The sequence below is a fragment of the Zootoca vivipara genome, chromosome Z2 (genome assembly GCF_965207765.1).
Source record: "Zootoca vivipara chromosome Z2, rZooViv2.hap1.1, whole genome shotgun sequence".
Taxonomy (NCBI): Eukaryota; Metazoa; Chordata; class Lepidosauria; order Squamata; family Lacertidae; genus Zootoca; species Zootoca vivipara.
Genome location: NC_142585.1, coordinates 22,995,672 through 23,023,631, shown reverse-complemented (window position 1 = coordinate 23,023,631; position 27,960 = coordinate 22,995,672). Strand labels below are relative to the sequence as shown.

The following is a 27,960-nucleotide window of genomic DNA, read 5'->3' as shown; positions in this document are numbered from 1 at the left end:
TTAATTTGTTCATAAAAAATCTGAAGCAGTTAATACATGGATATTAACACTCAAACAAAGGTGCTAACAAGTTTTTTCTGTCCCTCTAGTAGCCCTGGTTCAACATTCCATAAAAATGGTTAAAACCACTTCCCTGCCAAGATGGAAACCTTACAGGATTCTCACCCCTACTTGCAGTATTTCCAATTATAGAGGATCTCTCAGTGCTATACTGAAGACTGTTATTAATCTTACACAAATACCACCGACCAGTACAAAAAAAGAGAGGACTAAAGCAACATACAATTTCAGTTTGACAAGATTAGGATGTTGATTCCGAAACAAGGAACTCACCTCATCCCACTCTAAAAGGTAGTTAGTTATTTTGGAGCCATTGTCATTGGAGCTCTAAAAAGGGAAAAAAAGAAAGCTTTACTTTGCCTAGCTACTGAAAGAGGCAAATTTCTAGCTCTCTATCCTAATAATTAATAGGTCTGCCAATCCTGAATTGATACATAACATAAACCTATTCCATGCATGTATATACGTACATTTATAACCAGTATATTGAAAACTAGTACTTTTTTTCAGGCAAAAGAATGTATGCTCCCAGTTGCTATTGGACGCACTGCCCCACATCCCCAGTAATGTAGTTTATGTAGCTCGATATTCTATCCTATGTTCAGTTTGTGGCTTGCTCTGCAATGGAGTGTTGGCCTCTCAGTTAGAAGGTAGGTTTGGTGCCTGCAGTTCTGTCTACTAGATTCACTAGTAATTAAGCGTGTCTTGACCTACAGTGGCACCCAGTTTCAGATTTCTGGATGTAACGGAACCATTTTGGGATACACTTTCAGAGTCAACAGCAATAATCTTAAGTGTTGTCTCGGAAAATGCACATTCAGAAACAAGCAGCAACTACTTATTCTGAAGAGGGCTGTGTACTCTGAATGTGGTAAGCAAGAAACGGGATTGATTTTCTTTAGCGCGCGCACACACACTGCTTTTTTTCTGGGGGGACACAGGGGTATGCATACCCCTAAACATTTTGTGAATCTAGGTTTGGCCTCATTGAGGGGCAGTATTTCAATATGAGTAGGTAAATGAGAGTACCCCTAAACATTTTAAAGAAAAAAAGCACTATACATACATACATACATACATACATACATACATACATACATACATGCAGTGGTACCTCGGGTTACAAATGCTTCAGGTTACAAACGCTTCAGGTTACAAACTCCACTAACCCAGAAATAGTACCTCAGGTTAAGAACTTTGCTTCAGGATGAGAACAGAAATCGTGCTCCGGCGGTGCGGCAGCAGTGGAAGACCCCATTGGCTAAAGTGGTGCTTCAGGTTAAGAACAGTTTCAGATTAAGAACGGACCTCCGGAATGAATTAAGTTATTAACCAGAGGTACCACTGTACATAAATGTGTATAGAACACTTTACCCCCCCCCCCCCAAAAAAAAGAACTGCAAGACGATTCACAAGGGAACCTTTTTAGGTTATACCTTAAGCCCTGTAATTTGAGTGAGAAGTCTACAATAATGTTGAACATCTGATTTTTTCTAGGAATTGTTATCTCCTGAGCTACCTGTGTATCAAGTTTCATTAGGATGTACTAAAAATTCTCCATTATCAGTGAGATAATCAGTGAGGCCTATGCATGCTTGCATGTACTTCCGCTTTGCTCAGAGGGGAGGAGAGGAGGGTTCCAGTCCTTCTTCGCACACTCCTTGCCATTCATCATTGAGGTTAACACCTCAGGTAGAACAACACCTTATCCTACTGAACTTAACATGCAGTATGTTTGTTTGTTTAAACGAGATTCTTTTAAATAAGTAGGACATGCAATGTTGCTGCACATCCTTATCCGCTAATGTGAGTGTCCCTGTGCAGCGAGCCAGCTAGCCAGTCTCCTCCTGGATACTACAAACCGAGGTGAACAAACTCAAACTCAGGAAGCTTCTTATCTGGCCCTCAGGGCTCTTTTCAGGTCGTGCCTCTCAGTAGCCCTGCTCCAAGCCCTCCTCTAGTGACTTCGCCTGGACGCAATATGTCCTCGGACTAAGTTAATGCCTCTTACTTGCATGGATGGAAGCTAGAAGGGGTGGGGGTGCATGTTTGCATGTAGAAGCTTTTGGCTTTTGCATGGCCGGAATGTAGCCTACAATCCAAATGTAACAGTTGCAACTGCTGTTAAACCCACTTTTGCCTTTGGCCCACTTGCCCATCACTGAAATGTTGCTCTTGGGGTGAAAGCTGTCCCTCACCCATGCTGTAAGCTGTAAGTAAGGGCTTTGAAGCAGGTCACTTTACTCCCCCAGCGTTTTCTTTTCCAATTGACACCCAGCATTATATGGTCCTGAGCATGCTCAATCCTCACTGCCGCGCACACAAACTCACTCCCTTTTTTGTACTTCTGCATACCACAGGGTTCTCCTAAGCATGACAGTACCTCCCTCTCATTTGCCTTGTTTCAGCTCCATTTCTATCCGCACTATATCACAGAGTTCACAATTAGAGGAACAATTGGATTTACTTAAGATACGCTATAAATCTTGCTATAAAAAAAACCCTGGTTTAAAATCCATTTTTGGCTTTTCAGTTACCTTCCACTGTAAATTCAGGCTGTTTTTGGTTCTGTTGATTACTTTCGGTGCAGCTGGAGGGTCTGGCTCACAACTATTTGTAGTAAAACTCACCAGCTCTGAAATAGCTTCCTTTGTCGTACTACTTGAGGCTATAACTCTGTATGATTAAAAAAAAAAGTTAAGGCAGTTTTGCTAATGGAACTGAGATCTGAAAGCTGAGACTGTGGTTGGTCATAATGATTTGAGTCACAGGATTGCATTTGGCAAATATAACATTCCTACCATGTTACAGGTCTGCCTCCCCACACACCTAAGAACAGTTTCAAAGAACAGAATTCCGCCCCCCCCCCCACACTTTTCCTTCAGGAACCCATTGCCTGTGTCTCACCAGGCTTGAAATGTAGGAGAAGATAACAATCTTATACCTATTTCAATAAGGAATATGCCTTGGTTCCAGTCCTCTGCGTGTGCATAAAGAATAGCCACACTTGGATTAGAAGAACGCATCTTCACGTCTTTAATGAATTTGATTGGAACACTTAACACACTTGCCTTCATTTTGGCCTTCACTATACTCAGAGCCTGACTACTATGGCATAGGTGGGAACAATCTAGCCACCAAGGGGCAATACTCTTCTGAGGTTACTTTTTATATTGGGTAACTCTGCCCCCAAATGCAAGTTTTGCAAGTACCCTAACACCACTTAGGGTGGTACTGAGGCTCAGGGGAAAATATTTTGCGGGGGGGGGAGTAGTATTTGATATCTATATATGTAAAACTCTTCACCCTGACGGATTCACAGGGAATGGTAGTTGTGTGGGCATGTGCAATAATACATTACAATACAAATCAATATAGATCGAGCAACAAAAATGAGAGGCACAAATTATAAAACTAAAAAGCAGTCAGGGGTCATAAAACCAGTTTTAAATGCCTGACCAATTAAAATCGCTTGCCCTGGTCTAGTATGTTGATGCAACTCCAGAAGCATTATTAAAAACAGTAAAGAAAAGATCTATTGCACCATTTGTAGGCCTACGCTTTTCAGTTTTATCACCTGCCTTCCCCCACCTTCTCCAAATCCTTATCTCTTTAAGCAACTTCAAACAAGGGAGGTATCTGCAGGGCAATTCAGCTACTTTTAACAACAACTGCTGTGTTCTCAAGATTCTTTTGTTCTTGGTGCCCACCTGACATGGTAATCAGTTGCCGGTCTGAGATCATTAAGAATAAAAGTCATCTCTTCTTCCCTGCAAAAGGAAGAACCCATTATGATAGTGATAATTAGATAGTTTCCACAACAACAACACCCTATGCAAACTATACCACCATTGTTCTGTCAAGCATATCCTACATAGTAAAGATAAAGGGGTAAGGGGACCCCTGTCTGTTAGGTCCAGTTGCGGACGACTCTGGGGTTGCGGTGCTCATCTCGCTTTACTGGCCGAGGGAGCCGGCGTTCAGCTTTCGGGTCATGTGGCCAGCATGACTAAGCTGCTTCTGGCGAACCAGAGCAGTGCACGGAAACGCCGTTTACCTTCCCGCCGGAGCGGTTCCTATTTATCTACTTGCACTTTGACGTGCTTTCGAACTGCTAGGTTGACAGGAGCTGGGACCGAGCAATGGGAGCTCACTCCGTTGTGGGGATTCGAACCGCCGACCTTTTGATCGGCATGCCCTAGGCTCTGTGGTTTAACCCACAGCGCCACCTGCGTCCTTAATATCCTACATAGTTTCCCACAATGTTGGATTAGTATCTCAAAACTTCTATCTCCCAGGACATCACAATTTAGCATTTGTCTGCATGCAATTCCCCATTGCCCAGGAATATCAGGAATTACAGGAGCAGAACTCCATGAAGGTGAATGAACTGGCTGGCAAAGGAGAGATTAGGTGCTCCATTCCTCATCTGCATCCTGCATAGGAATTATATTTTGGTTGGGAGGGGGGCAGGCTAACTTATGTGGGCCTATTCACAAAGCTCCCTTAGATTCTGCCTCTAGGCTGTCCTTTGAAAAACAACACTGGAAAAAAATCCATCAACTCTGTCTAAAATATTTTCTATGGAAAGTGAGCAAGGTATCAGCTGAGATAAGTTGCGTCATAAAATAAAGAAACTGGACTTACACATAAAATGATTTAAATTTTCCATTTCTACCACCCTTCGAGATTGCCACTTCGTATCTGAACTGTGTAGAGGTGAGATGTGTTTCACCATTTTGCACCACAAAAGGAGGATCCCAAGCCACGACTGCTGACCTAGCTTGTATTTCAGAGACCTATAAAAAAGGGTGAATAATGTGACTTTCTAGAATATTCAAGAAGCATTAGGAAAAAATGCAGGTGGGTGCACTCTTCCCCTACACAAGTTGAAAAAAATAAAGCCCATTATTCTTGTGTAGTCTTATGTGTTGACAGTATTGATGGTTCAGAGAGAGAGACAGAGAAAGACAGAGAGACAGAGAGACAGAGAGAGAGATATCCAGGCAGTCAAGTAAAACATTTGGTCACCTATTTTGGTCTGGTGATTGTCCTAGTTATGTAACTTTTCTCATTCTCCTCTTTCCCCAGCTGTGAAGTTGGTTCAAAATTCACCAAAAAACTCTAAGTTAAGCAGGCTTTGTGTCAAACCCCATAATTGTCATACCAAGGATTTCAAAATATTTTCAACTTGAATGTTGCCCAACTTCAAACCCCTTAAATTGGGTGTCTTATATTCAGAGAACAGCTATGGCTGACTTTTCCCTAAATGTCCCACTGCAATATCAAAGATCAGAAAACACCCATTTGCTTCTTCCACCTATTCACTAGAGTTTGCATAGCAAAGTCATACAGAATGTCATTTTCCACAGTTACTTATCAACTATGAAAACTCCATTTCCTTCTAAGGATCCTGCCATATTCTAAAGTATTGTAAACAACTCTTGTTTGAGCCAGGTTTTGTAAACAGATATGTCTATTTTGAAAAGATATGCCACATGCTTATTATAACGTCTAAAATGTATCACTACTTACTGTAGGCTTATTGATGCTTAAGGGTTCTTGGGATTTTCTAGATTCTGTATCAGAGTCTAAACAAAATAAAACAATAAACATACACCACATTGTGAGATGGAGAGGAAATGAAAACCCCCATCAAAATATTTGTTATTTAACTGCAAACCAAATCAGGACACTTATTAGAACAACAGTAAATGCTGTGCAAACTTCATTGCCCTTATTTGTTTTGACCATTGAATCAACTACATATTCAAAGTGTGCAGAAATAACAGAGCTGCACAGACTTCCTTTGAGTTTGACTCACAGCATCAAGAATCTGTGCATATCTTGCTTTTCCTTTGAATGATGGAATTTGAAAATTCTACTGTGCTAAAAGTCTTAACAGTAACCCTGTTCATCAGCTACGTTATTTTAGGAAGACAGTTTGAAGGAATGATACGATGGGATTTTATGCATTCAATAATTAAGACTAAAGTTTCAGCAAGGAACATTTAAACGATTGAAAGCAAAACCCATGCATATACATACTCATGTTTTCAGATAAATTTCATGTTAGTTTTTCTAGTTATCCTGCCAAGGCTCAAGGTTCAGGATACTAATTCATGCAGAGGACTGAGTAAGTCAACAGGAGCAGGGAAGCCTCATAAGTACTGAGGTTCAGGTCTGAATGTAGATGAAGTACCTTTTTCTTTCAACTTGCCAATGAGGTCTATCTATTTTTATTGTAGATACAGTACACAGTTTCCAAATGATTACTTCCTTTGTTTCTTCCTTCCATGATAGGCCAAACTACAATTCTGGCAATGAGACTACACTGCAAGAATTACAGTGCATTTGCTCCTATGCTCTCAAGCAGCAGTAGTTTATTTTAATAGTAAGCCATTTCACCCTCTGAAATGCCCACATTGCCAATTCTGTGCAAAGCCAACCAAGCTGGCAGAGATGCACTGCACTGCACTGCTGAAAGAAAGTACTGCTGTTCAAGAGTGTAGGTGCAAGTGTATGCTTCAGCTGGTCTGCAGCAACATTCAGAAAAGCACACATGCATTTATTACTCAGGTAACAGATTCACCGTATGTGCACATTCTGGCTTGGATCCAAATAACCCCTAATGCAAAGAGAATACAGTTTTTCTCACATAAGGTGGATCCCACACCACATTGCATATTGTTAAAGGGCTCCCTGACCCCCAGGAGCAGCTTTTCAGCAGGAGCAAACAGCTACAGAAGGAAGAGGATGTGGGAAACCCCACTGCATGGGGAACTTGGCTCATGGTTCTTTGGGTGCGAGCCTCTGCTCTTCAACAGTACACAATACAATACTGTATTGTTAAATAAGAGCCTTTTGTGAAGTCCATTGAAATCCAGAAGGTATAACTGAATTTTGTGGCTGATTGTATGGGTAAATTCACCAAGCATTCAGGTCCAACTGGGCACACCTATCATTGGCTGTGTATGAATGCACACAAACATCAGATTTCAGCCATAGCTAGTCCAGCAAATGTAGTTCTACATCAAGCTTCTAAGTTCTAATAATTAATTTCCTCATACAAGAAACACCTCTTCACCACTGTCCCTCAAGGGGGGAAAAATCACTCCTCACTGGCAAAGAGGAAGATTAGGGGGTGGGATTGGGAGGGGAGGCCCAAGAATGGAAAGGTGGTCTAAGGAAACCTGAATCTTTTCCCAGACAGTGGCTTAATCATTTCATATTGCATATTGTACAGAGTTTTGAAATGTGGTACTCTTAATATTTGCTTTTAGATTGCCATGTGTACTTTATTTTTAGTATATGCATCCTGGCTTCTTGTGCTCTCACGTTACACCAGGAATGGGGAACCAGAGTCGTGGCCCCCCCCCCCCCGGTCCTGTTGCCCTGAAACGCCCAGCATCCCTGGCCATTTGCCACAGAAACAGAAGGATTTTTCCAAAGAAAGACTGCAAATATGAAGATGCCAACAACAATAGAAGAAAACATTTTCAATGGCATGCTTTTCATTTCAGTGAAAACATTAGGATCCAGCTCCCCTCTCTTGCAAGTCACCTACGTTCATAATGAACACATTGCCACACAATGTACAGATGTGATGCATCGTATCTGACATTCTCTACTGTCAACACTGCTGACATGTACTTTTAAACTCTAAAGGAACACAGACAGGTGGTTCCTCCTTTGTTTCATAAGAATGCTCTGCAGAATACACATACTATACGAAACACACATTATGTCCCTTAAAAGTTCCAACTTACCTCCCTTTCCTGAATTGGCTGCTTGGCTTTCCCTGGCTTTCCCTGCTTGCTTCTGCTTGCCTTGCCCTCCTGACCCTTGCTGTCCCTTTCCATGTCCATTCTGAACGCTGGCGCTGGACGAACTGTTAACTTTCTGAGGTGAGGAAGGAGGGCTGTTCGGTTTATTATTTGTGTTTCCACTAGCTTGTCGGTCTCTTATCCGTTTCTTCAAATGCTCTTGCATTTTGAGAGTTCTTTCATCTCGCGGAGGAAAATTAGCTCTGCCATGAGAACGGGTCTCTATAGGGGCACCAGCAAAGAGAGCCCATTAGATGGGACACATAAGGGCAAGACTTTCATTTTCAATGATACGGTTTCCCCCTCCCACCAAACGTAAAAGCCTTCAAGGTTTAGCCAGATTAGACATCCGATATATATATAAAAGAAACAAATACAGTTATTGTAGCTACTAATTATTCTTGAAAGCTAATTTTAGAACTGTAACATAGATAGCATATGTGCACATGTGTATAAAAGAAAGAATGGCTGCAGTTTTCTACCATAACACAGAGGCAAGTGCCAGGATATATTTTTTTCTGAGGGGTGTGTATAAGAAAGAAATACTGCAAGCTTCAACTTTCTAACTCTCACTAGTCCACTTGGTTGTGATTTGCAAGGAACAACTCCACCTGCCAGGGGAATGGGACAAGATAAGAGCCAGCTATGGCAATTAAGTCTGAAATTCTAAGCCCATTTACTCCATAGGATTTGCTCAATTCAACAAGCATGGTGTGACTGAGCTGTAAACCAAGGAAAAAGCTCCCACCAACAACAATTGGAGCTTTATGCCTAATTGGTATGGGGAGGTGGCAACTGTCTTTAGGATGGCAGTGCCCTTCCCCACCCTGCATAATTAGGCTTAGGAAATGAATGCTATGTTTTGACACACCTAGGAGCTCTTTTTAAAGCCTTATTTCCTGTGTACAGCTTGGAGGGAGCAAGGAAGAAAGGCTGCAGGCTAGCTCCAAAAGCACAATACACCAGCAAACTCCTGCCCTACAGAAAATGAGATCAATAGTGATAGGGAAGCGGCTAAGAATGCGTATCAGCAAATTCTTGCTGCTTGGCCTTCGTATATGGCAATGAAGAAAACACTTGTTATTCTTAAATATTGTGAAGGAAGGTGAATTAGAAAGCCACATCTAGGCTATATAGGACCCAAACCACTTGGGGTTTTGTGCCTAAGAGTGAGTGGGAAGACACTGCACACAGAGCACTGTTTTTGTTGTGGGTTTATCTCACTTGGAAACAGACTTGCTGCAATCTGCATCAGCTGCAAGGGCACATAAGCAGCCCAAAAGAAAGCATCAGACCTTTTAAATACAGGGAAGCTAATAAGGGCACTTCTTCTTACCCTGTTCTTGATAAAGATGCTGTGGTGCTGTATGCTGATGAACGAACTGCGGTGGCATTTCTCCTGATCCCGGAACCGGAGGATACACTGCATGAGGTGGATGGGGTAGCATAGCAGGATGAGGGTGCATATAATGGGTCACATGGGGAGGGGGAGGAGGAGGAGAATGCATGGGAGGGTGGTATTCAGTAGAATGTGGCAGAACTACAACCTTCCGGACTCCATTTTCTTCCACCACCTGTAATGCAAAACCAATATGTTGTATGTATGTGTGTGTTTTAAAATACAAATACATTGATTTTTAAAGAAATCTAACCAATTTCAAAAAAAATGGGCATATCCATCTTGAATCACATTGTTAGTCAACGTCTCAAACTGGCTTGCAGCTCCAACAAACAAGATCCGTACCACCGCCACCCCACCACTAGCTCTACTACAGTGATGTTCAGGAAAATTCAAGGTAGTACCAGCTCTTCAGCCCAATTGCTGAATATCAGCAAAACCAGCCACAAGCTAAAATCCAGTAACTAACATGCTGCACAGATAATAATGTATACACTTCCGGGCAAGTAAGTCAAAAGTTTGTGTCTCATGTGAAGTCCTGGCAACAACCCACTTGAAAGATGTCACATGTCTAGCATGAAACCTAAGCATAATGTGGAGCAATGGTTGGGTTTCATTCTCAAACTTAACCTATTGTATCCATGAAACTGTACAGCATTAATTTTTCTTGGACCAGCACTTTGATGATTTTAAAGAGTTAACTGAAAGCATGCTATGGGCCATCTGCAACATTGATCCACAGCTTGTATTGGGTCAAAGTATATCATAAACAAAATATCCTATCCTTTAACAAAAAATTTCTGCCTGAAGCACGAGCCAGTTGGTTCTCACATAGTTTCCTAGCTGGCCAAACAGGAATTACAGAAAGTTGGTATTACTGGCCATGCCAAGCACACCCACAACTAGAGTTTCCCAAGTTATGATAAGTCAGATCTGATGGCAAACAGTTGTCCTCAAGGGAGAAAGAATGTGTTGAGCCATGGATTATTACAAGAAAGGTCACCTGAAATGTGACCTCCAAGCATAAAACAAAACCCAAATATTTCCTTACTTGGTTATGAGCATAGGTGTGCTTGATCCGATGTACTGTACTTTTCCATGTATAAGACTAGTGTTTTTTTTAACTAAAAATAATGTTAAAGGGGGGGGTAGTCTTATACATGAGGGCAATCCTCCTTTTCTTAATTTTGAGTCCCCCCAAATAGGGGACGTCTTATACACAGGGGCATGTTATACACGGTAAAATACGGTATTTTAGCATAAGCTGAGGTACATTAAGTACTTCATGCATTTCAGTAAAAATGCAGGAAATGTACATACAGTACATTAATATGCCAGTTCTATGAACTAGCCCACATGTGGACAATCCATGGCTTCAGACCAATCCTTGGTGTCCTTCTGTACAGCTTATGCAGATGCCCAAGTTGCCCTCTGCTGCCAAATTCCAACTCACCTTGAGCTTCCCTACCTATATTATCAATCATGCTTCCATTAGCCTGCCCAACAGCAATTTGGTGGACTGGAGCAGGATGGGTGGGCGATTTAATAGCTGTTTGGCAGACTGGGTAGAGCATTATTGTGTTATGAGTGAGGGCCTCTGTTGTCCACCTTCCCACCCATTGGCATGAAGCTCCTGATCACCTCATGTAGCCATTGGGAGCAAAATAAATGCTCTTACCCAGACTGGCCTTTGCTGTTTGCACCAATGCAGCTCAGTACAGACAGAAGGATTTGGTTTCCCAGTGAATTCTTCCTAACTGGACCAAAATGTGGTAAACAAACACCAGATGCTCTCCCCTCCCTCCACTAGCAAGCAGGTCTTTTGTTTTCTAACATTTGGCTTGCATTTGGACTAGAAGGCCACACACACTTCCTCACTAAAGCCAGTGATTATTGATGCAGCAACAGAGGCCAATGATACCTCTATGGCTACCCCCTTTCCACCTTCTTTACTCCCTACTTGGCAAAGGAAGAGGCTCTGTCCCATGAAAATAAGCTTCCACAAGTATGTGGAATATTTGGCCCTGTGGATGATGCTTAATTACAACTTCTGTCAAACCGCTGACCATGTTTCCTGGGGTTGATGGACGTTGTAGTTGAGCAATATCTATAGGGCCAAAGGTTCTCCATACTTGTTTTAAGAGCTCTCAAGATAGAGCCAAATGCTTTCCCAAGGACTGGCCCCAAATAGGCAGGATTAACTGATGCTCTATTAAAATGTGTATTAACCTTAGGGTCAAAGGACCAGTTTGAGTGTTGCACAATCTTTATCATGTGAAGTGCTATCAGATGGTTTGGGTAACCCCAAGAACCCTTTGGCTGAAGAGACAGTCACTAAAAGTTCTTAAAAGGCAGGAGGAAAACATATTTTCTACATCCTTTCTCTAAACCACGATAGTAATGTATTGATAGATTCTAATGCAGGCCTCCTCAAACTCGGCCCTCCAGATGTTTTTGGCCTACAACTCCATGATCCCTAGCTAGCAGGACCAGTGGTCAGGGATGATGGGAATTGTAGTCTCAAAACATCTGGAGGGCAGAGTTTGAGGAAGCCTGTTCTAATGTGTATTGGTACTACAGTGAAGATCTTGAAATTCAAGGCCTTCTCAAAGATTCCCTTTCAGAGTCAAAAGGAAATGATAAGCATACTCTAGGAAGTGCCTGACTCAGCTCCATGAATCAAGAGCGCTAAAAGGGTTCTCTCCTAGGATGGGCTCAACACTCAGAGCAAAGTGCTCCTGAGTCATTTAAGCTAATGAGAATGGATGCCACAGCTGCAGTGTTAAGGAACCATATACATATATTCCCTGTACATATATACCCTCCAAGATAGAGTCTTAGGTTCTTAATGGAATCTGAGAGTTTGTATTGATCCCGATCCCCAATTCCAGACAATGGCAAGCACCAACTCATTCATGAAATTATTTTAAGTTACAGCAACCCCCCCCCCCCAAACTCTTGCTTCTAGGTCACCCTGTTCTCTTGGAGAAATAACAAAGGACCTGTTCTAGAGGAACTATTCCCTCACCTGAAGTGGGAAGGATCGTGCTGTGTTTAAAGATGTTAACACTGCTCACAGTGTTTTTAAAATAAGTAACTGAATGTTACTTTTAAGCGACCTTGCTAAGATTTATACCCTGATAGGCAGAATATAAATTAATAATGATGAGAATGTCATCATCATTAAAGACTTGTAGAGGGGGAATAGCATGCTACTTGTGTTGCTATACTTTCAGTCTGGAACTATGGGTGAGATAAGGCTCAGTCAATAATTGTTCAATGTATTCCCTTGCCTGTTTCCTTTGACTAGCTGCCAAACAAAGTATGGAAACCACACACACTGAAACCCTGGCCTAAACCAAGACCATAGAAGCTGCAACTGTCTCAAACACATGCAAGATAAATACTGGCTTCATGAACTGTGTCTCCTGGTTCAGGTCCTGGCCAAGTTCCTCTTCAAAGAACCTGCCTTGTAGTGGACAGGACAGAGAGCATCAACTGTTTAGACCACTAGGAAGCAACAAATGCGTGTTTGGGGGGGAAACTATGTTTCAGGATGCTAGAGCCATGCTGGATCAGGTCAAAGGCCCATGTAGTTCAACATCCGGTTCTCAGTGGCCAATAAGATGCCTATGGGAAGCCCACAAGCAGCACATGAACCCAGCAGCACTCTTCCCACCCGCATTCTCAAGCAACTAGTATTCAGATATCAGAGTTAGTAACCATGGATAATGTTATTCCTCCATAAATATGCCTAATCCCCTTTTACAGTTGTTCAAGTTGGCAGCTACCCTTACACCTTGTTGTACAGAATTCCATAGTTTAACTATGTGCTTGGTGAAGCACTTCCTTCTGTCTTTTCTTATTTTCCCAAAATTCAGCTTCATTGCATGGCATAGGTTCTACGGTAGTTTCTACTCTCTATGTGCTTTTTCCATTTCATGCTCAAGTTTATACACCGTTGTCATGTCCCCCTTATTCCTTTTTCTAAACTATTATGATACCCCACCTGGAATGTGCTTCTTTAATAGCTGCTGCACACTGGGTCAACATTTTCACTACGCTACCCACCAATATCTGTTTCCTGGTCAGTCACCATCAGTTCAGACCCCATTAGAGTGTATGTAAAGCTAGAGTGTATTTTATACTTCCTTACGGTACATGAATCCCATTCACCATTTTAATGCCCATTCAACCCAGTCTGGAGAGATTCCCTGGAATCCCTTTGTGTTTTTATCACCCAAAACAATTGGGTGTCATCAGTTTCCTAATCTCAATTCATGGCTGTGACATGGAGTCTAGCACCCTCCCCTTTTACCATTAACTGAAGTAACTTGCATTTAAATAAATGCACCAGTAGTTTCAAAACCTGATTTCAAATTATGCTAAAAGCAAACCACAGACAGCATTAAGCACAGTGCAGATAACAACACTTTTGTTTAAAGAAAGAAGATAATTTACATGGTAAAGTGGGGAGGGTGAGAAAGAGGGCAGGTAGCTTGCAGGGTGCACCTGATTTCCTAACCATGGTAAAAAGACTAGGAAACGATGCACCAGGTCCATAGCAAGAGCAGCCTTAATGTGGCAAGCAAGTGAGAGGAGAGAGGAGATCTGCTTCCATCACACTTTCCATTTAACACCTTTATAAATCATTGTTAAGTGGGAAATCATTTTCTTTTTTCTTGGGAAATCTCTCTGTTGCAAAACCATAAAAAAGGCTCTTACTGTTTACCTGAGATACATAACCAGGAGGCACATAGATTGGAGGCACAGAACCATTTGGTGACATCATAGGAACATGTGCTGGACCTAAAAGGAAACCAAGCAACAGAGTGTTCACATCTGCATACTGTGCTGAAGTGTGTGCAGTCATGGTTCATTTGACAATCTGATAACCTAAATGGTGATCATGCATATGCATACACATTTCATTCTTATGTAAAGGTTTTCAAAGCAATTTTCAAGCCTCTTCAAAGCTTCAGAATGCTGCAGGGTTTTTGGCCAAACCAGGTTGAGTAAGAAACTGTATAGCTAGAGTGGTTGATGGACATAAGAAGTGGAAACACCAAGGGAAGTATCAGAGATAGCCTTCACAGAAATGGCAAACCTAAGAGAATTTCCTAATCTGCTGGAAATCATCACAGAAAAGCATGAAACCAGAGAGATATGTTTTTGAAAAGTTATGTCTCAAGAAAATGAACACATTCAATTACTGATGCAAAGACCTGAAGCAGATTTTCAATGACACTAATGCTATCATTGGATGAATGTATTAAAACTTATGCAGATTTATATTGGTAGCATATTTTATTAATACTTTTAAATGGCAGTAACAACCCCCCCCCAAAAGTACACCAACTTAATGGCCACTCCACTAATGATTGTTTTTATATAAAAAACGTATATGTAAATATGTTTAAATCAATGTTCTTAACCTTGGACTTCCACCCTGCATGGACCAGGTGTAATCAAGAATGCCTCCTCAGCACCCTGCTCTGTGCACCAGCAGGCTATACTATGGCTTGTTGGGTCATTAGTTGGAAGTAAATTGGCAAAGCCCATGCTAGGAGAAATTAGTCCAATGGCTACTGCTAAGCCTGCATGTTCTACAATATCCCAGTATGAATGTCAAACAAAAAAAAATGCAATGAGGATGTGGGTGTGTGATAATATATATGGATGGTCTAATGAATGGTCTGTTTTGCTTCCCACTTGGTGAACTGTTCCAGAAATAGAATAATGCTTAATTAGTATTGCCTTCTACTACTGAAGGCAAATTAAACTAATGCAGTGAAAAGACAGCAAGTAGTTTTGTCAAATATTAAGTTCCTTTATGCACTTTCAGATCTTTGTTGCATCCCACAGGAATTAAGGAAGGTCTCTCCTTCCACCCCCCAAACTTCTACTTCCTCCAAGGCACCAGAAACTGACACAGAGACAGATTGCTGGGTGCACGGAAATATGCCCAATGAAAATTCCCTTATGAAGTCAGACTGGATGAGTTCTGCTACACTCATGATCTGACTGTTTATCGTGCTTGGGCTGAGAAAGGTTTCCATCAGATCAAACTAGCAGCATGACCTTGGGTTACACCCACCATGCGACACTTAGCACTTGGCTTCCCTGCATTAGCCACTTCAATTTATTTGCTCCATTAGGAACCTTGTGTGTTCTTTGCCTGTGGACTGGATGATTTAATTATGGACAGGTTGTGTGAGTGTGAGGAATGCATGCTGGTAGAAGAGTGACCCTGACTAGTAGCAGGTAATCAACCAATATGAAAGTTTGGTCCCTCTGAATAAAGACTCTATATTGTCGCAAAATCATAAACATTGGATAGTATGTCCCAACCACAATGATTTAATGTACTGACACAAGAAGGCATGCAAAATCAAATAAAAGCAGTTTCAGGAGGCAAATAATATAAATGTGTATGAATTCATCACCTGGGATACACTGAATGTGTCCATCTTCAGTTCTAATTGTGAAAGTCTCTCCTGGATTTACCTGCACAAGAATAACCTAAGAACAAACAAAACAAACAATACTTTCAATCGCATCTAGAACCAACACTGTTTCCCAGAACACACACACGTGAAAATATTGGCAATACAATATTAGTTCTAAACTGTTTCTGCACTTAACTATTCTGTAACCAGGGATGTAAATATTAGTTGTAGCAGCCTTGTAAATAATTCCATAATTATTTTGTAGTAGACTTTATCTATCTGCCTGCTCAGTACACCTATTAGTCATTTATTGTGCGGGGGTGGGGGGAAATGAATGCTTTTGAACAGCTTTCCTGGCCATATTGAAGCAATTCTTTTGTGCCATACACCAATTTTCTATTGCTTTGTGTCTAAGTGACTTAAGACCAATTACAGAAAAAACAAACATTTCTATCCCAATTTTAGTTGCTTTCAAAAATTTAGGACTGGGATTATATTTCTGCTGCTCAAACTGTTGAAAGGCAAGAGTATGAAACCTGCAATGGTCTGTCTGCAGTGGGTGTCTGTTTGCTCCTGAGATAGTTGAAGGTGTACATTGTTATCTTCCAAGCCCTCAATGTCCTTGTGCCCAGAGTATCTGTGGGAGTATTTCCTCCAATATACTCAACGAGATGTACCACATTTGCTTTAACTTTAAATAATTTATATCAGCAGACTTTTTCTGGTACGTTGAACAATTTAATCAGTTTCGGACAGCTGCCAATCACCTGAAGCTACAATGACATCAGCATAGCTGGCAAGTTCTCCCTTTTTAAAAGGGAAATTCCCTTATGCTGAATAGGCTTCCTCGTGAGAAAAGGGAAAACTTGACAGCTATGGACATCAGGTGAGCTGTTTTCCTTTGCCCATTCAAACCCCAAAGGCTTAAAAAGCATGGGGTTTTGTAGGCACCATCAATCAGCTGATCAGCAATGAGTCACGATATCAGCTTGTGGGGCAGGTGGGTATGACTTTGCTGAAACAGACTTGCTGATCCAACAGAAAGGTCTGGTGGTCCTAATTAGGTCCATGAGCTAGAAGTTAGGGAGTGAGGTAGCAGGTGATATGAAATGGATCAGGCAGCAGTCAAGGCCCAGAAGAGCTTCTGCCAGTCAGAATAGATAATGTTGCACTAAATGGGCAAATAGTCTTACCCAGTATAAGGCAGCTTCCCATATAAGTTAAAATATTTTAAAGAAAGCAGCACCTTGAACTTACAGCATCCATTCTGCAAAACTGTGTGGATCAATCATTTGTTTAAATCAATTCATGGTAAACTAACTAAGCCTTTCCTCTACACACACTTACATTGTGACCAGAGAAGTGTAGTGGCAAATTGCATTGTTTCCCAAGAATGTTGCCTCAAGGCAGAAAGGCAGCTGAAAGTCTAGTGATGCCCTGTACTTGTTTGTTGAGCCCAGAAAATGTGAAAACACATGCTGGAATTAGCCAAGGATAGAACTGTAGAAGGTGATGTATTGCAATATGCAGAAGTGGGAAGGGTTGTAAAGCATATTTTGCATATGAAAGGTCCCAGGTTTAATCCTTGGCATCTTCTCTTAAGGCTGGGGAAAACTTCTTCATGAGAGTCTGGAGGTCTCTTAGTCAGTGTACTCAACTAGATGGATCAATGTTCTGATTTGACAAGGCCAATTCCTATGTGCCTATGATTTCAAAACATAAGCCACAGTTGTCTTCCTTTTCTACAAGCATTTGTAGCCCACAGCTTTCTGAATAGCTAATTAAATACTTTTCAAGCTCTTAATCCAGCATTTTGCCATTATTTTTGGAAAACAACATTTTAAAGGTTTGCTTCTTCGCACAGTGATTCTACAAAGTATGCTTTGTACCATGTTTATAGAACTAAAAGTCAAAATGAGCAGCTTCTCATAGAATTTAGAAATAGTTTTGCTAGCTTGTGCCTTGATTTTAAGCTTAATTCCTCTAAATATGGAAATGCTCTTTTTTTCAGCGTGTTTTGTCTAGAAATGTTATAACCAAAGACAGAAAATGTACACTCAGAAAAGGGCCAAGTCCACACATATATTGATCATATAATATGGACAGGAAAGGTCAATGATGACCTAACACCACCAGAAAAATAATTACTGCCAAACTATGTTTTTCATACTGAACAAGCTTTTTTCTCCACAAGAGCTAATAGATTATATCCAAATTAATAGTCACATTGAGAGCCTTTCTGATTACAGAGCAGGGTAAAAATATTTTAAATAATATAAACTTTCTCTTGCATGAACTTCATTGAAACAAATGCACAGACATTCTGAGGATACCTGGCTCAAAGACTCAGGGTACAATGAATAAAATATTTACTTTATTAAAATGTTCGGCTTTGGAGTCTTCCCTGGGTCCCCAAAGATACTTATAATGTGTCATAGGTGGCTGCTTTGGAGAAACTGAAGTCCAACCCCCAACACTAGGTCTCCACCCCCTGTTGCATGGAACTGGCTGCACAGAGAGGAAAGGGATCTTCAATGTAGTAAGGAGAATCATGGCAGAAAACAGTGTTGGTGGATTTCTGTTCCATGAACCCAAGAGTCAACATTCCATGACTGTGTGTCACCATCTTAAAGATTATCCCATATACAGATCGAAACAGATCCAGATTTTAAATCTGCACCTGCAGTTGCGTGTTCGCAAAAGCCTTGAAGAATAAACACAGGATAATTAACTTAAGACAAGCCATAATGTAATCCACTCACCTCTTGCAATATAGGCACAGAATTAAACTCTCAACTCATAAGTAAAGCCAAGCTGAAGCCAAGCCAAGAGCATGCATTCTATGGCACTTGCTGAATTTACAAAACATATATGTATACATGTCAAATCCATTTTTGAAAATTAGCATGGATTTATTTTACTGCATTGAAGATCCTTTTCCTCATTCAGTGTACCTTTTTTTTTGCAGTCCCATTATCTTTATTTTAATGTTGGGTAACTCTGCCATCCAGTGAAGTTTTCAAAGACAACCAGCCACACGAAAGAGGAGAACTGGCACGATTAAGATATCCATACAAACTGACATTGCTACAGGAGCTGTGTTATACTATTCCCTTGGTATATCTGTAATTACAGAGGGCATGATCTGAAAACAATAAATCTAAGTGTTTACAGAGTAGAATGTCACCTCTACCAAACAATTTGGCCATTTTTATATCATGCTGGTCCACTTGCCTGTTGTGTGTTGTCCCCATTGACCATATGAGGTAGAAGTGGCACTTCATTCAAAGCGGGTGTGGCTTCTAATGGAGGAGGCTGCTCTGCCATTACAGCGAGAATTGATCATTCGTTGACAGTTCCTTAAAAAAAAAATCACCTGGTGAAACAAAAAAACAGTTCCAACATCAGCAAGTTTCGATATTTTGGCTCTGAAACACAGTCCCCTGATCATAAAAGTTCAAGCACAACAATTCAAAATGTCTGTGCAAGAGGAGATAAGGGGATACATCTTACCAAAAGTGCCCACCTTAGAACTATAATCAGCAGTTTTTAAAAGATGCACGCAAGTGTGACTCGGGGTAACGTACCAGTAACTAATTTTAGTGTTTGGATTACATTAGATTTAGAATTGCCTATACCTTTCCACCCATGCACCATGCCATATGCCTCTACAATTAGCAAGATGAAAAAGGTGCTGTACAGTGGTGCCTCGGGTTACAAACGCTTCAGGTTACAGACTTCGCTAACCCAGAAATAGTACCTTGGGTTAGGAACTTTGCTTCAGGATGAGAACAGAAATTGTGTTCCGGCGGTGCAGCAGCAGCAGGAGGCCCCATTAGCTAAAGTGGTGCTTCAGGTTAAGAACAGTTGCAGGTTAAGAACGGACCTCCAGAACGAATTAAGTTCTTAACCAGAGTTATAATTATACAGGCAACGGGCAAGGGCTAGAGCCCAAAGTGGGTGGGGCACCTGTTTTTCTTAATCTCCTCCTACCAGCTCTTTCTTCTAGCTTGCTCCCTCCTTGCTGTGTGAAATTAACTTCTTGGTTGTTCAGCCATGTTGTAGCTGCATTTACAGAGCAGGATGCAATGGTTTTGGCTTGCAGGCACATGAGGGCATTTTGGCCCATGTTGCTCTGCTTGCTGAAATGGATAAAAGGGATTGGTCCAGGGTCAAATGGGTTGTGCAGTCTATATGATTTGTCTTCTGGATCTGATCACATAGAAAGGCACCTTTATTCTCCCTAGGCCACTTGCCACTTTCCTGGTCAGGCTTTACAGCACACAATCTTGAGGGAGCTGCCTGCTGGAATTGTGTAACTAAAAGGAAGCTGTTTCATACCAGTTTGGACATTTGTCTGTGCTGTCCTGCACATTCAGGGAATGGCTTTCTGGGGTATTGGTCGGAGGTCTTTCCTATCACCTGCTACCTGATCCCCAGAGATCCCAGGAATTGTACCTGGGACCTTGTGCATGTGGAATATGTGTTCTACCTTTAAGCTATGGTCCCTCAAATTCCTTCAACATTGCTGGGAAAGTGTTAATCTTTTGGTGACAAGAATACATCCAAGAATATGAAATGGCAATCATCTCCAGATTTATTTTAAAGGTAGATATCAGGTTGGTTCACAGGTAATTCCAAACCATGGTTTAACTTAATAGGAGTGAATATTGGGTTTATGTGCTCACCTCTTCCACACTCAAGTTCTCTCACCTTTTCACAGGAAACTACTGTAGTTTACTGTTACATCCGAATAATTTGGAAGCCAAGTGCAAACCAAAGTTTATAGGTTCAAATGCAATGACAGAACATGGTGTGGCATTACATATGAGCTGAGCCATGTCCACCTGTCAGATTATTGCTCAAGCTAACTTTTAAGTTATCTCCACAATCCATGGTGGACACCCTGAGATTCTAATTTCAGTCTCTTTTTAAAGTTGAAATTCTTCAACACTATAAAGATAGGATTGAAGGTTTTATCAGAAAACACTGCATGGCTGTGCATTGGCTTAGATGACAATGGCTCCAACAGAGTTCAAAAGGAACACGTGATGAGGCTATAATTGGGGGTGAAGTGGAATGCAAAATTCCCCAGATACCAAAGTATTTGAGGCCATTCTCTCCTATACCATACACACACTCAATTATGCCCCCTTTGGCAACTCATTTACTTTCCCAAAGAGTGCATTACCGTGTTTCCCACATTATAAGACACCGTCTTATGTTTATTTCACTCAAGAAAATAAGCCTATGGCTTATTTTCGGGGGGTGTCTTTTTTATTGTTACTATAAGTACGGTACCTCCTTACTGGGTCCTGCTGGCTCAGGGCTCGGGACGCGCAGCAAGCCGCCTCCTGCTGCTGCCAGATCCCGGAGGCGGCCTACTGGGTCTGGTTGGCCTGCATGGCCTGAAGCTGAGCGGCGGCAGGAGGTCCGCGGGTCCTTCCCTGCCACCAGGGCGCCGGCGGAAGCGCTGCTGGTCCCTTCCGTGCCGCCGGAACGTCGTGGGCTGCATGGCCCGAAGCTGAGTGGCGGCGGGAGGTCCGCGGGTCCTTCCGCACCGCCGGGATGACGGATGGCAGTGGGAGCACTGCTGGCCCCTTCAGCCGGATGAAGGAAGCGGCCTGCCGGGTCGGTGCCCAGCAGCGCTGCGCGGAGCACCAGATCGAGTCAGTGCCCAGCAGCCCCGAGCTGGATTGAGGAGGCGGTGCTCCGTGCAGCGCTGCTGGGCGCTGACTCTGCAGGCCGCTTACTCGATCTGCTGCTCCGCGCGGCGCTGCTGGGCACCGACCCGGCAGGCCGCTTCCTTGATCCGGCGGAAGGGGCCAGCAGTGCTCTCGCCGCCCGTCACCCCGGTGGCGCGAAAGGACCTGCGGACCTCCCACCACTGCTCAGCTTTGGGCCATGCAGCCCACGACACTCCATCGGCACGGAAGGAGCCAGCAGCGCTCTCGCCGGCGTCCGGCGCCCCTGCGGCGCGGAAGGACCTGCGGGCCTCCCGCCGCCGCTCAGCTTTGGGCCATGCAGCCCACGACACTCCGTCGGCACGGAAGGAGCCAGCAGCGCTCTCGCCGGCGTCCGTCGCCCCTGCGGCGCGGAAGGACCTGCGGGCCTCCCGCCGCCGCTCAGCTTTGGGCCATGCAGCCCACGACACTCCGTCGGCGCAGAAGGAGCCAGCAGCGCTCTCGCCGGCGTCCGTCGCCCCGGCGGCGCGGAAGGACCCGCGGGCCTCCCGCCGCCGCTCAGCCTCAGGACATGGAAACTGGCAGGGATGGGGGATGGGGGAGCGCTTTCCCTCCTCCGCATCCCTCCGTGTAACTCTACCCTGCCAGGCGAGCGCTTGCGCTCTAAAGGAACGCAACAAGGTATGGCTTATTTTCAGGGGGTGTCTTAGATTTCACAACTGCTTAAAAATCCTGCCCTGGCTTACTTTATGACTACGTATTAAAAAGGGGGAAACACGGTAGTTGTTGCAGAGTTCAATACTGGGTGCCGATCTCCACCGATAGGGCAAATCCACTGTCCTCCAGATGTCCTGCAGTATGCTGCTCCCCCCCCCCACTCTCACCTTTCCATGACAGCAATTTTGCTAGCACTGAAACAAGAGTCAGACACTTTCTTGTCCACAAACCAGTATTAGAAAGGTAGCCAGCTTGTCAAAAGAATATTGCATGCAAGGACAATTCAAGAGACTCTTTTTTAAATTATGTCTGCTTCTTTTCTCTATTAATTCTCAACGCAGAAAAGGACTGCAAGAAAGGAAGAGCCCTCTGGGACAGAGTCATTGCTCAACAAGTATTCAAATTATTTGTTTAAAAATATAGCTGGTTGTGAAAAACATGCTTCAAACATATTTAGTTGCAGGTGGCAACTTGGGGGAGAACAGAACACATGGGTGGCATTTTAAGTCTCTTTCCCAAATTCTGGTTTCTAGCACAATGCGAGATTAACATTGTATTCCAGTATTATGAATGACTTGTAAGATTCAGAAATAAATTTCTTTGCCCATCCTAAAGGCTCTGTCTGGGCAAGTAAGAATCTACAAGCAGCACATTCCCACTAGAACATTTTAAAATTCAATCAGATTAAAATACCATTTAAAAAGTCCCTCACAGCCTGCCAATTTAACCTTCATCCCTGACAGATAGTCCAGTTGGATACAGTCTTCCAAGCTTCTAAAAGACCATCACATTGGGGCCTTTGAGCATAAGTGGATGGTCTCCCATGGATGCTAACTTTCCGAGTGCAGCGAGTTTCTTTTACAGAGGAGGCATGTAAATATGTGATCCCCTACTTGCAATCTAAAGTGGCACAGTCTTGGGAATGTATTGTGTCCTTTCCTGTCAGATTTCAACCAACTTTCAAGTTGAAACTGAAGAACTGCCTTCAATAAGTGCCATTTAATAGCTAATGTCAAAAGTCTATTTGGATACAGTTAATATTGAACAGGGCTGCAAGACTGACATTATAAGACACTAAGATACTGAGGTGTACAATTTAAATATTTGGAAAGATTATGACCTAGTGACTTCCAAAACTACAGGGCAAAATCTGCTCTGCATAAGCATTCCACCGCTTCCCATCCCTGTCTGTACCCTTCTGCATGTAAAGGATGCATACAAAAAGACCAGAGAGCAACAGTCTCTAGTGCAAATCTTACCCCAACCACAAATTTACCAGCTGGTTTTAGCCCCCAACACAGGGATAATAATACCATTACAGAGTTGTTGCAAAGGTTATGATGATTACCTGTGCGAAGCACTTTGAACACTAGTAATAAGCTAAATCATAGTATTGCCCTTTATACCCAGAACACAAACACTGGCCTGATTAAGACAAAACAATCTCAATCAACTGGTTTCTTGGACTGGGAATGAATGTTCCTTCTGCCTCTTCTATCCTCCATCCTCCTGTGTACCATAATCCAAAATTTCCAGGGTTTGTTAAATCACAGCTTCCCCAAACAGGAAACTGTAGCTTAATTACTGATTAGAAAGCATGATATGAAACCAGGAACACATCTAGGGAGAAAGAGAAAGCTAGAGGCAGCTAGAGTGGGTGGAGAGAAGGCAAAAGATTTGAGACCTGGTCCCTGTGCAGACATTCCCCTACTTGCTTCACACATGCTATAGCCAGGTCTGGGAAACTCCCAGGACTTAGAAGGTGAGACAACTAGGACAATAGCTGGCTTTTATTTATTATATTAACTGAATAAGCAGGCCCACTTCCTCCTCCATGTGATCTAATACAGTCAAACCTCTGTTTGCGACCGCTTCGGCGAGCGACAGCCGCAGACCCGGAAGTGTTTACATTCGGATTCTGCGACGTCGGATGCGCAGATGCGATCTGCGCAGCTCGTGCATGCGCAGAAGCGTGCCTTTGGGGAGCGATCACTTCGGCGAGCGACAGCCTCCATGGAACAGATTGCAGTCGCAAACCGAGGTACCACTGTACCTTAGTATGTACTGCAATACTTGAATAGAGTATGGGTTGGATGTTATTATGCTATTTACTGGGGCTATTGTTTTCTTGTGTTTGCTATGTCTGTTGACAGCTCTTGATCTGACATGATTTAAAACATGTGATTTGCATTTAGAGATTGGGTTTTTTGAGTAAACATCAGAAATCCATTATTAAAAGGCTGAATTTTTAAGAGGCACATGTTACAATGTTAAAATACAACACAGAGTTGTCCACAGCATCATCAGCTGGTGTGACCACTACAGTTCACATAAAACCAAAGACCTGCCAGCTTTACTGGAAAGCAGGGACCGAGCAACAGGAGCTCACCCCATCGCAGGGATTTGAACCCCCAACCTTCTGATCGGCAAGCTCTAGGCTTTGTGGTTTAACCCACAGTGCCACCCACGTCCCACTGTTCAAAAGGTACCAAACAGTATTACTTTAAGAAAGGTTTACATGTGAAATAAGATCCCTAGAGTTGGATCATACCTGCAAGAATAAAAGCTTAGTAGTTTCTTTTGGGCTTCTGACTCATTGACCCCAATACTGAACTTTGAGAAACATACAATTCATTATAACTCATGTTTGTTTGGCCCTGCAAATGCAAAGACAAAAATCCCCAGAGGCAGGCATTTTTGAATAACCTTTAATATGAATGCAGTCATAGAAATAAGTCCCCATGACTGAAGACAAAGCCCCCTACAAACCTGAAACTTCTGGACCGCCTCTCCTTTGCTATTTCCCCCAGTTAAACACATCTGTAACACCTTGTTAGATTACTTTTGAAAGGGCTTCTCTCCACTACAGAAGGACCACACACGAACATTTCAGGCAAATTGGTTTCCATATTGCAAAATTCAAGGGAGATTGGGGGGGGGGGAAGTCTTTTGACAGAAACCCTGTTATAACTTAATTTCGGGAAGGAGGGGGGTGGCACGGACCATCACCTCTCCATAATAGCAATCTGTTCATAAACTAAATATATGTTTTTTTATTAAATCTTTAGAAATAATGTTAAATGTTTCCCAAGGGAGCTTATATGCACCCCTCTTTCGCGTATAATATTTGGCTTCCATCCAGAAAAGTACCACAGGTTATGTTGAGACACTGGACATGTTTCTTAGGTATTGCTCAACAAGTACACATAGTCAAACATTTTCTGTGTCCACAGATGGAAAATAGCCAAATAATTAATATGTGAAACAGCTTTGGCTGTGGCAGGGATAAACCACTGCAGGGTTTTTTGAAAAAAACAAAACAAAACATATAATTCCTGAAACACTCTGAAGTACAAGAGACTTCCTTGTAGATTTCCTCATGAACTATGCTATCACTCCCTAAAAAATATATACAATCATTTACAAAGATAGTCTGCAGAAGTGTCTGAAGCAAAATTATTAGCTCCATATTAGCATTAGGAGATTCATTTACCACATTATTATAAAGATCTGTATCTTAGCTGTCCAATGCAATCATCTAGGATGAGTCCACCTTGCAGTTGAGAATCCTGGACTTTGTTTCCTCTATGCCCCAAAAGCTAAGAGAAACTGAGTTTAAGGGAGCCATGGGTGAATAAGACTGGCTGTCATTCATCCAGATCCCACCAAGAGTTCTCTTTCATATACACCACAATCACATTGAAGGGGGAGAGAAGAAGTGGACCATTTGCTTTGCGGGAAGCTCAATACTGTAGGTTTAATAGAATGGGAGATACACCATGTCAGCCACAAATCCGTGGTATTGCTTGGCTACAGTTGTAACTGCTAGTAGTAACAGTAAAACAAATAAACAGCTAGTTTTATTTGAAAGCAAAAAACCAAGAACCATTCAGGACAGGACTTCTACAATGGCTCTAGCATTGTGGGTATCATCTCATAGTACCATGACCCAATATTCCAGGTGTGGGGAACCTTCGGCTCTCCATATACATTGATGAACTACAAATCCCATCATCACAGCCACTTATTTGCTGGGGCTGATGGGAGTTGTATTTCAGCAACACCTGGAGGGCCAAAAGTTTCCCACCCCTGAAATATTCTCACAAATCATTGGGTAGGCTTTTAATAATGCAAGGAGGGGAGGGAAGAGAGCAAGCTACCTCGAGATCTTGAAGAACTGCTGCCAGTCAATTGGCAATACTAGGGCAGGTACACTAATGATGTGACAGTGCAAGACATAGGATTGCATTCAATGATATTTCTATTCAGATTAGACCCACTGAAATTTTTGGACATGACTAACTTGGATCCATTTATTTCAATATGTTGGGAGGGTGTTATTGTTTTCGTTTTCGTTTTGATTATGTATTTTGTGGTTTTATATTCTGGTTTTATCCTGTGAACCGCTCTGAGAATTGCGGGTATAGGGCGGTATAAAAATTTAAATAATAATAATAATAATAATAATAGTTCTACTCTAATTAGAAATGAGTTAACTACAACCAATAGCTCATTATTCCCTAGCAAAAATATTATTATTCAAACAAAATGCACCAATTTACATAGTCCAGCACTTTTTCGATGAATAATTTTCACTTCCTGAAAAATGGTACTTCGATTTTACAAGAATATACAATTCCTTTAGTTCAGGGAAGTGGTGGTCAGGATGATAATGCAATATGGAAGATATGTTCATCTCACTTTTCCCAAGAGTGAAATAATCTATGTACTCTGCCTCATTTTTTAAATATCTGGGTTCAATTTTAAAGGGCATTTTAATGCATCAAGAAGTCTTATGCTTATCTTTTATATCTGACTCAACAGGAGACCCATACTTTAGCAGAACTGACTTAAGCCTAAGAGTATAGGACTCTTTTTCACCCTATTTATATATAGCATACTGTACTTATGGAGATCCTCACAGTAGCAACTTGTCTCTCTTTCTCTTCATTTTACAACTTTTGCGCCAGAACTGTTAGTGACTCATGCCCACATCCTGAAGTGCCTAGCAAATCCTCCCCCAGATAATCAAGGGAACTGAGGCTTAGGGAAACCCTACATGCTGAACACAGACCCTGCCAAAGTTTAAAATAATAAGACTGGGTTATTAATTTTCCCAGCTTGTAATGTCCACATATAGTCCAAGGAAAACTCACTTGACTTGAAATACTTTTCCTGCTTATAATTGACACTGATGTTATGATTTTGGTTTAGCTCCTCAAATATAACAGCAGCCACTGCTAAATACTTACAGATTATTATTATGAGTAAAACTGTAGTTTTAAAATGAAATGTTTTTAAAAAATGAAAATCTAGTTATAGGGCAAAACCAACACTCCATCTCAGTCAACTGGATTGGGAGTTTCCAAGCAGAAAGGCTCAAGAGCATGCAGCAACCAATATGCAGCCAAACTCTGGTGAAATGTGGTTGGTTGGCTGCATGAGACAGCCATCTGAATCCTGATCTAAATGAACAACAACCCAAGATTGGGTCATACCATTTGAGGGGAGGGAAGAGAAGAGAAGAAAGATGAACTCTCTAAGTCTTATGGGGGAATGATTCCTGGGTGGTTGTTCCATGGCTGCTTACCTGCTCCCTTTGCCTGGGTGGAGTAGAGCTTCACTGTTTGGTGCTTTGGTGCTGAATGATCCTTGCCTACAGTTGAGACATAAGAACAAAATAACATAAGAAAATGGCCCATCTTGTCCAGCAACCTGTTATCATAGTGGCCAACCAGATGCCTGTGGGAATCCCACGGGCAGGAATTGAGCACAAGAACACTCTTCCCTCCTGTGATTTCCAGTAATTGATATTCAGAAGCATT

General features: G+C 42.2%; 1 protein-coding gene across 3 annotated transcripts in view; it reads right to left on the bottom strand.

Annotated features, from left to right (window-relative positions):
- The window catches only part of FNDC3A (fibronectin type III domain containing 3A), a 57,699-nt gene that overhangs the window by 18,329 nt on the left and 11,410 nt on the right, over positions 1–27,960 (bottom strand). For 2 of the 3 annotated variants that reach the window (XM_035102058.3, XM_035102059.3), the window contains exons 2-12: positions 27,726–27,791; positions 18,969–19,110; positions 15,732–15,807; positions 14,018–14,094; positions 9,223–9,460; positions 7,830–8,108; positions 5,596–5,651; positions 4,708–4,859; positions 3,771–3,830; positions 2,598–2,736; positions 334–387 (exon numbers count right to left, since the gene is read on the bottom strand). In XM_035102058.3, coding sequence (XP_034957949.1) covers positions 334–387; positions 2,598–2,736; positions 3,771–3,830; positions 4,708–4,859; positions 5,596–5,651; positions 7,830–8,108; positions 9,223–9,460; positions 14,018–14,094; positions 15,732–15,807; positions 18,969–19,061 — 1,224 coding nt within the window. In that variant the 5' untranslated portion in view covers positions 19,062–19,110; positions 27,726–27,791. The remainder of the gene's footprint in view (positions 1–333; positions 388–2,597; positions 2,737–3,770; positions 3,831–4,707; positions 4,860–5,595; positions 5,652–7,829; positions 8,109–9,222; positions 9,461–14,017; positions 14,095–15,731; positions 15,808–18,968; positions 19,111–27,725; positions 27,792–27,960) is intronic. The other variant, XM_035102060.3, reaches the window with a different exon arrangement.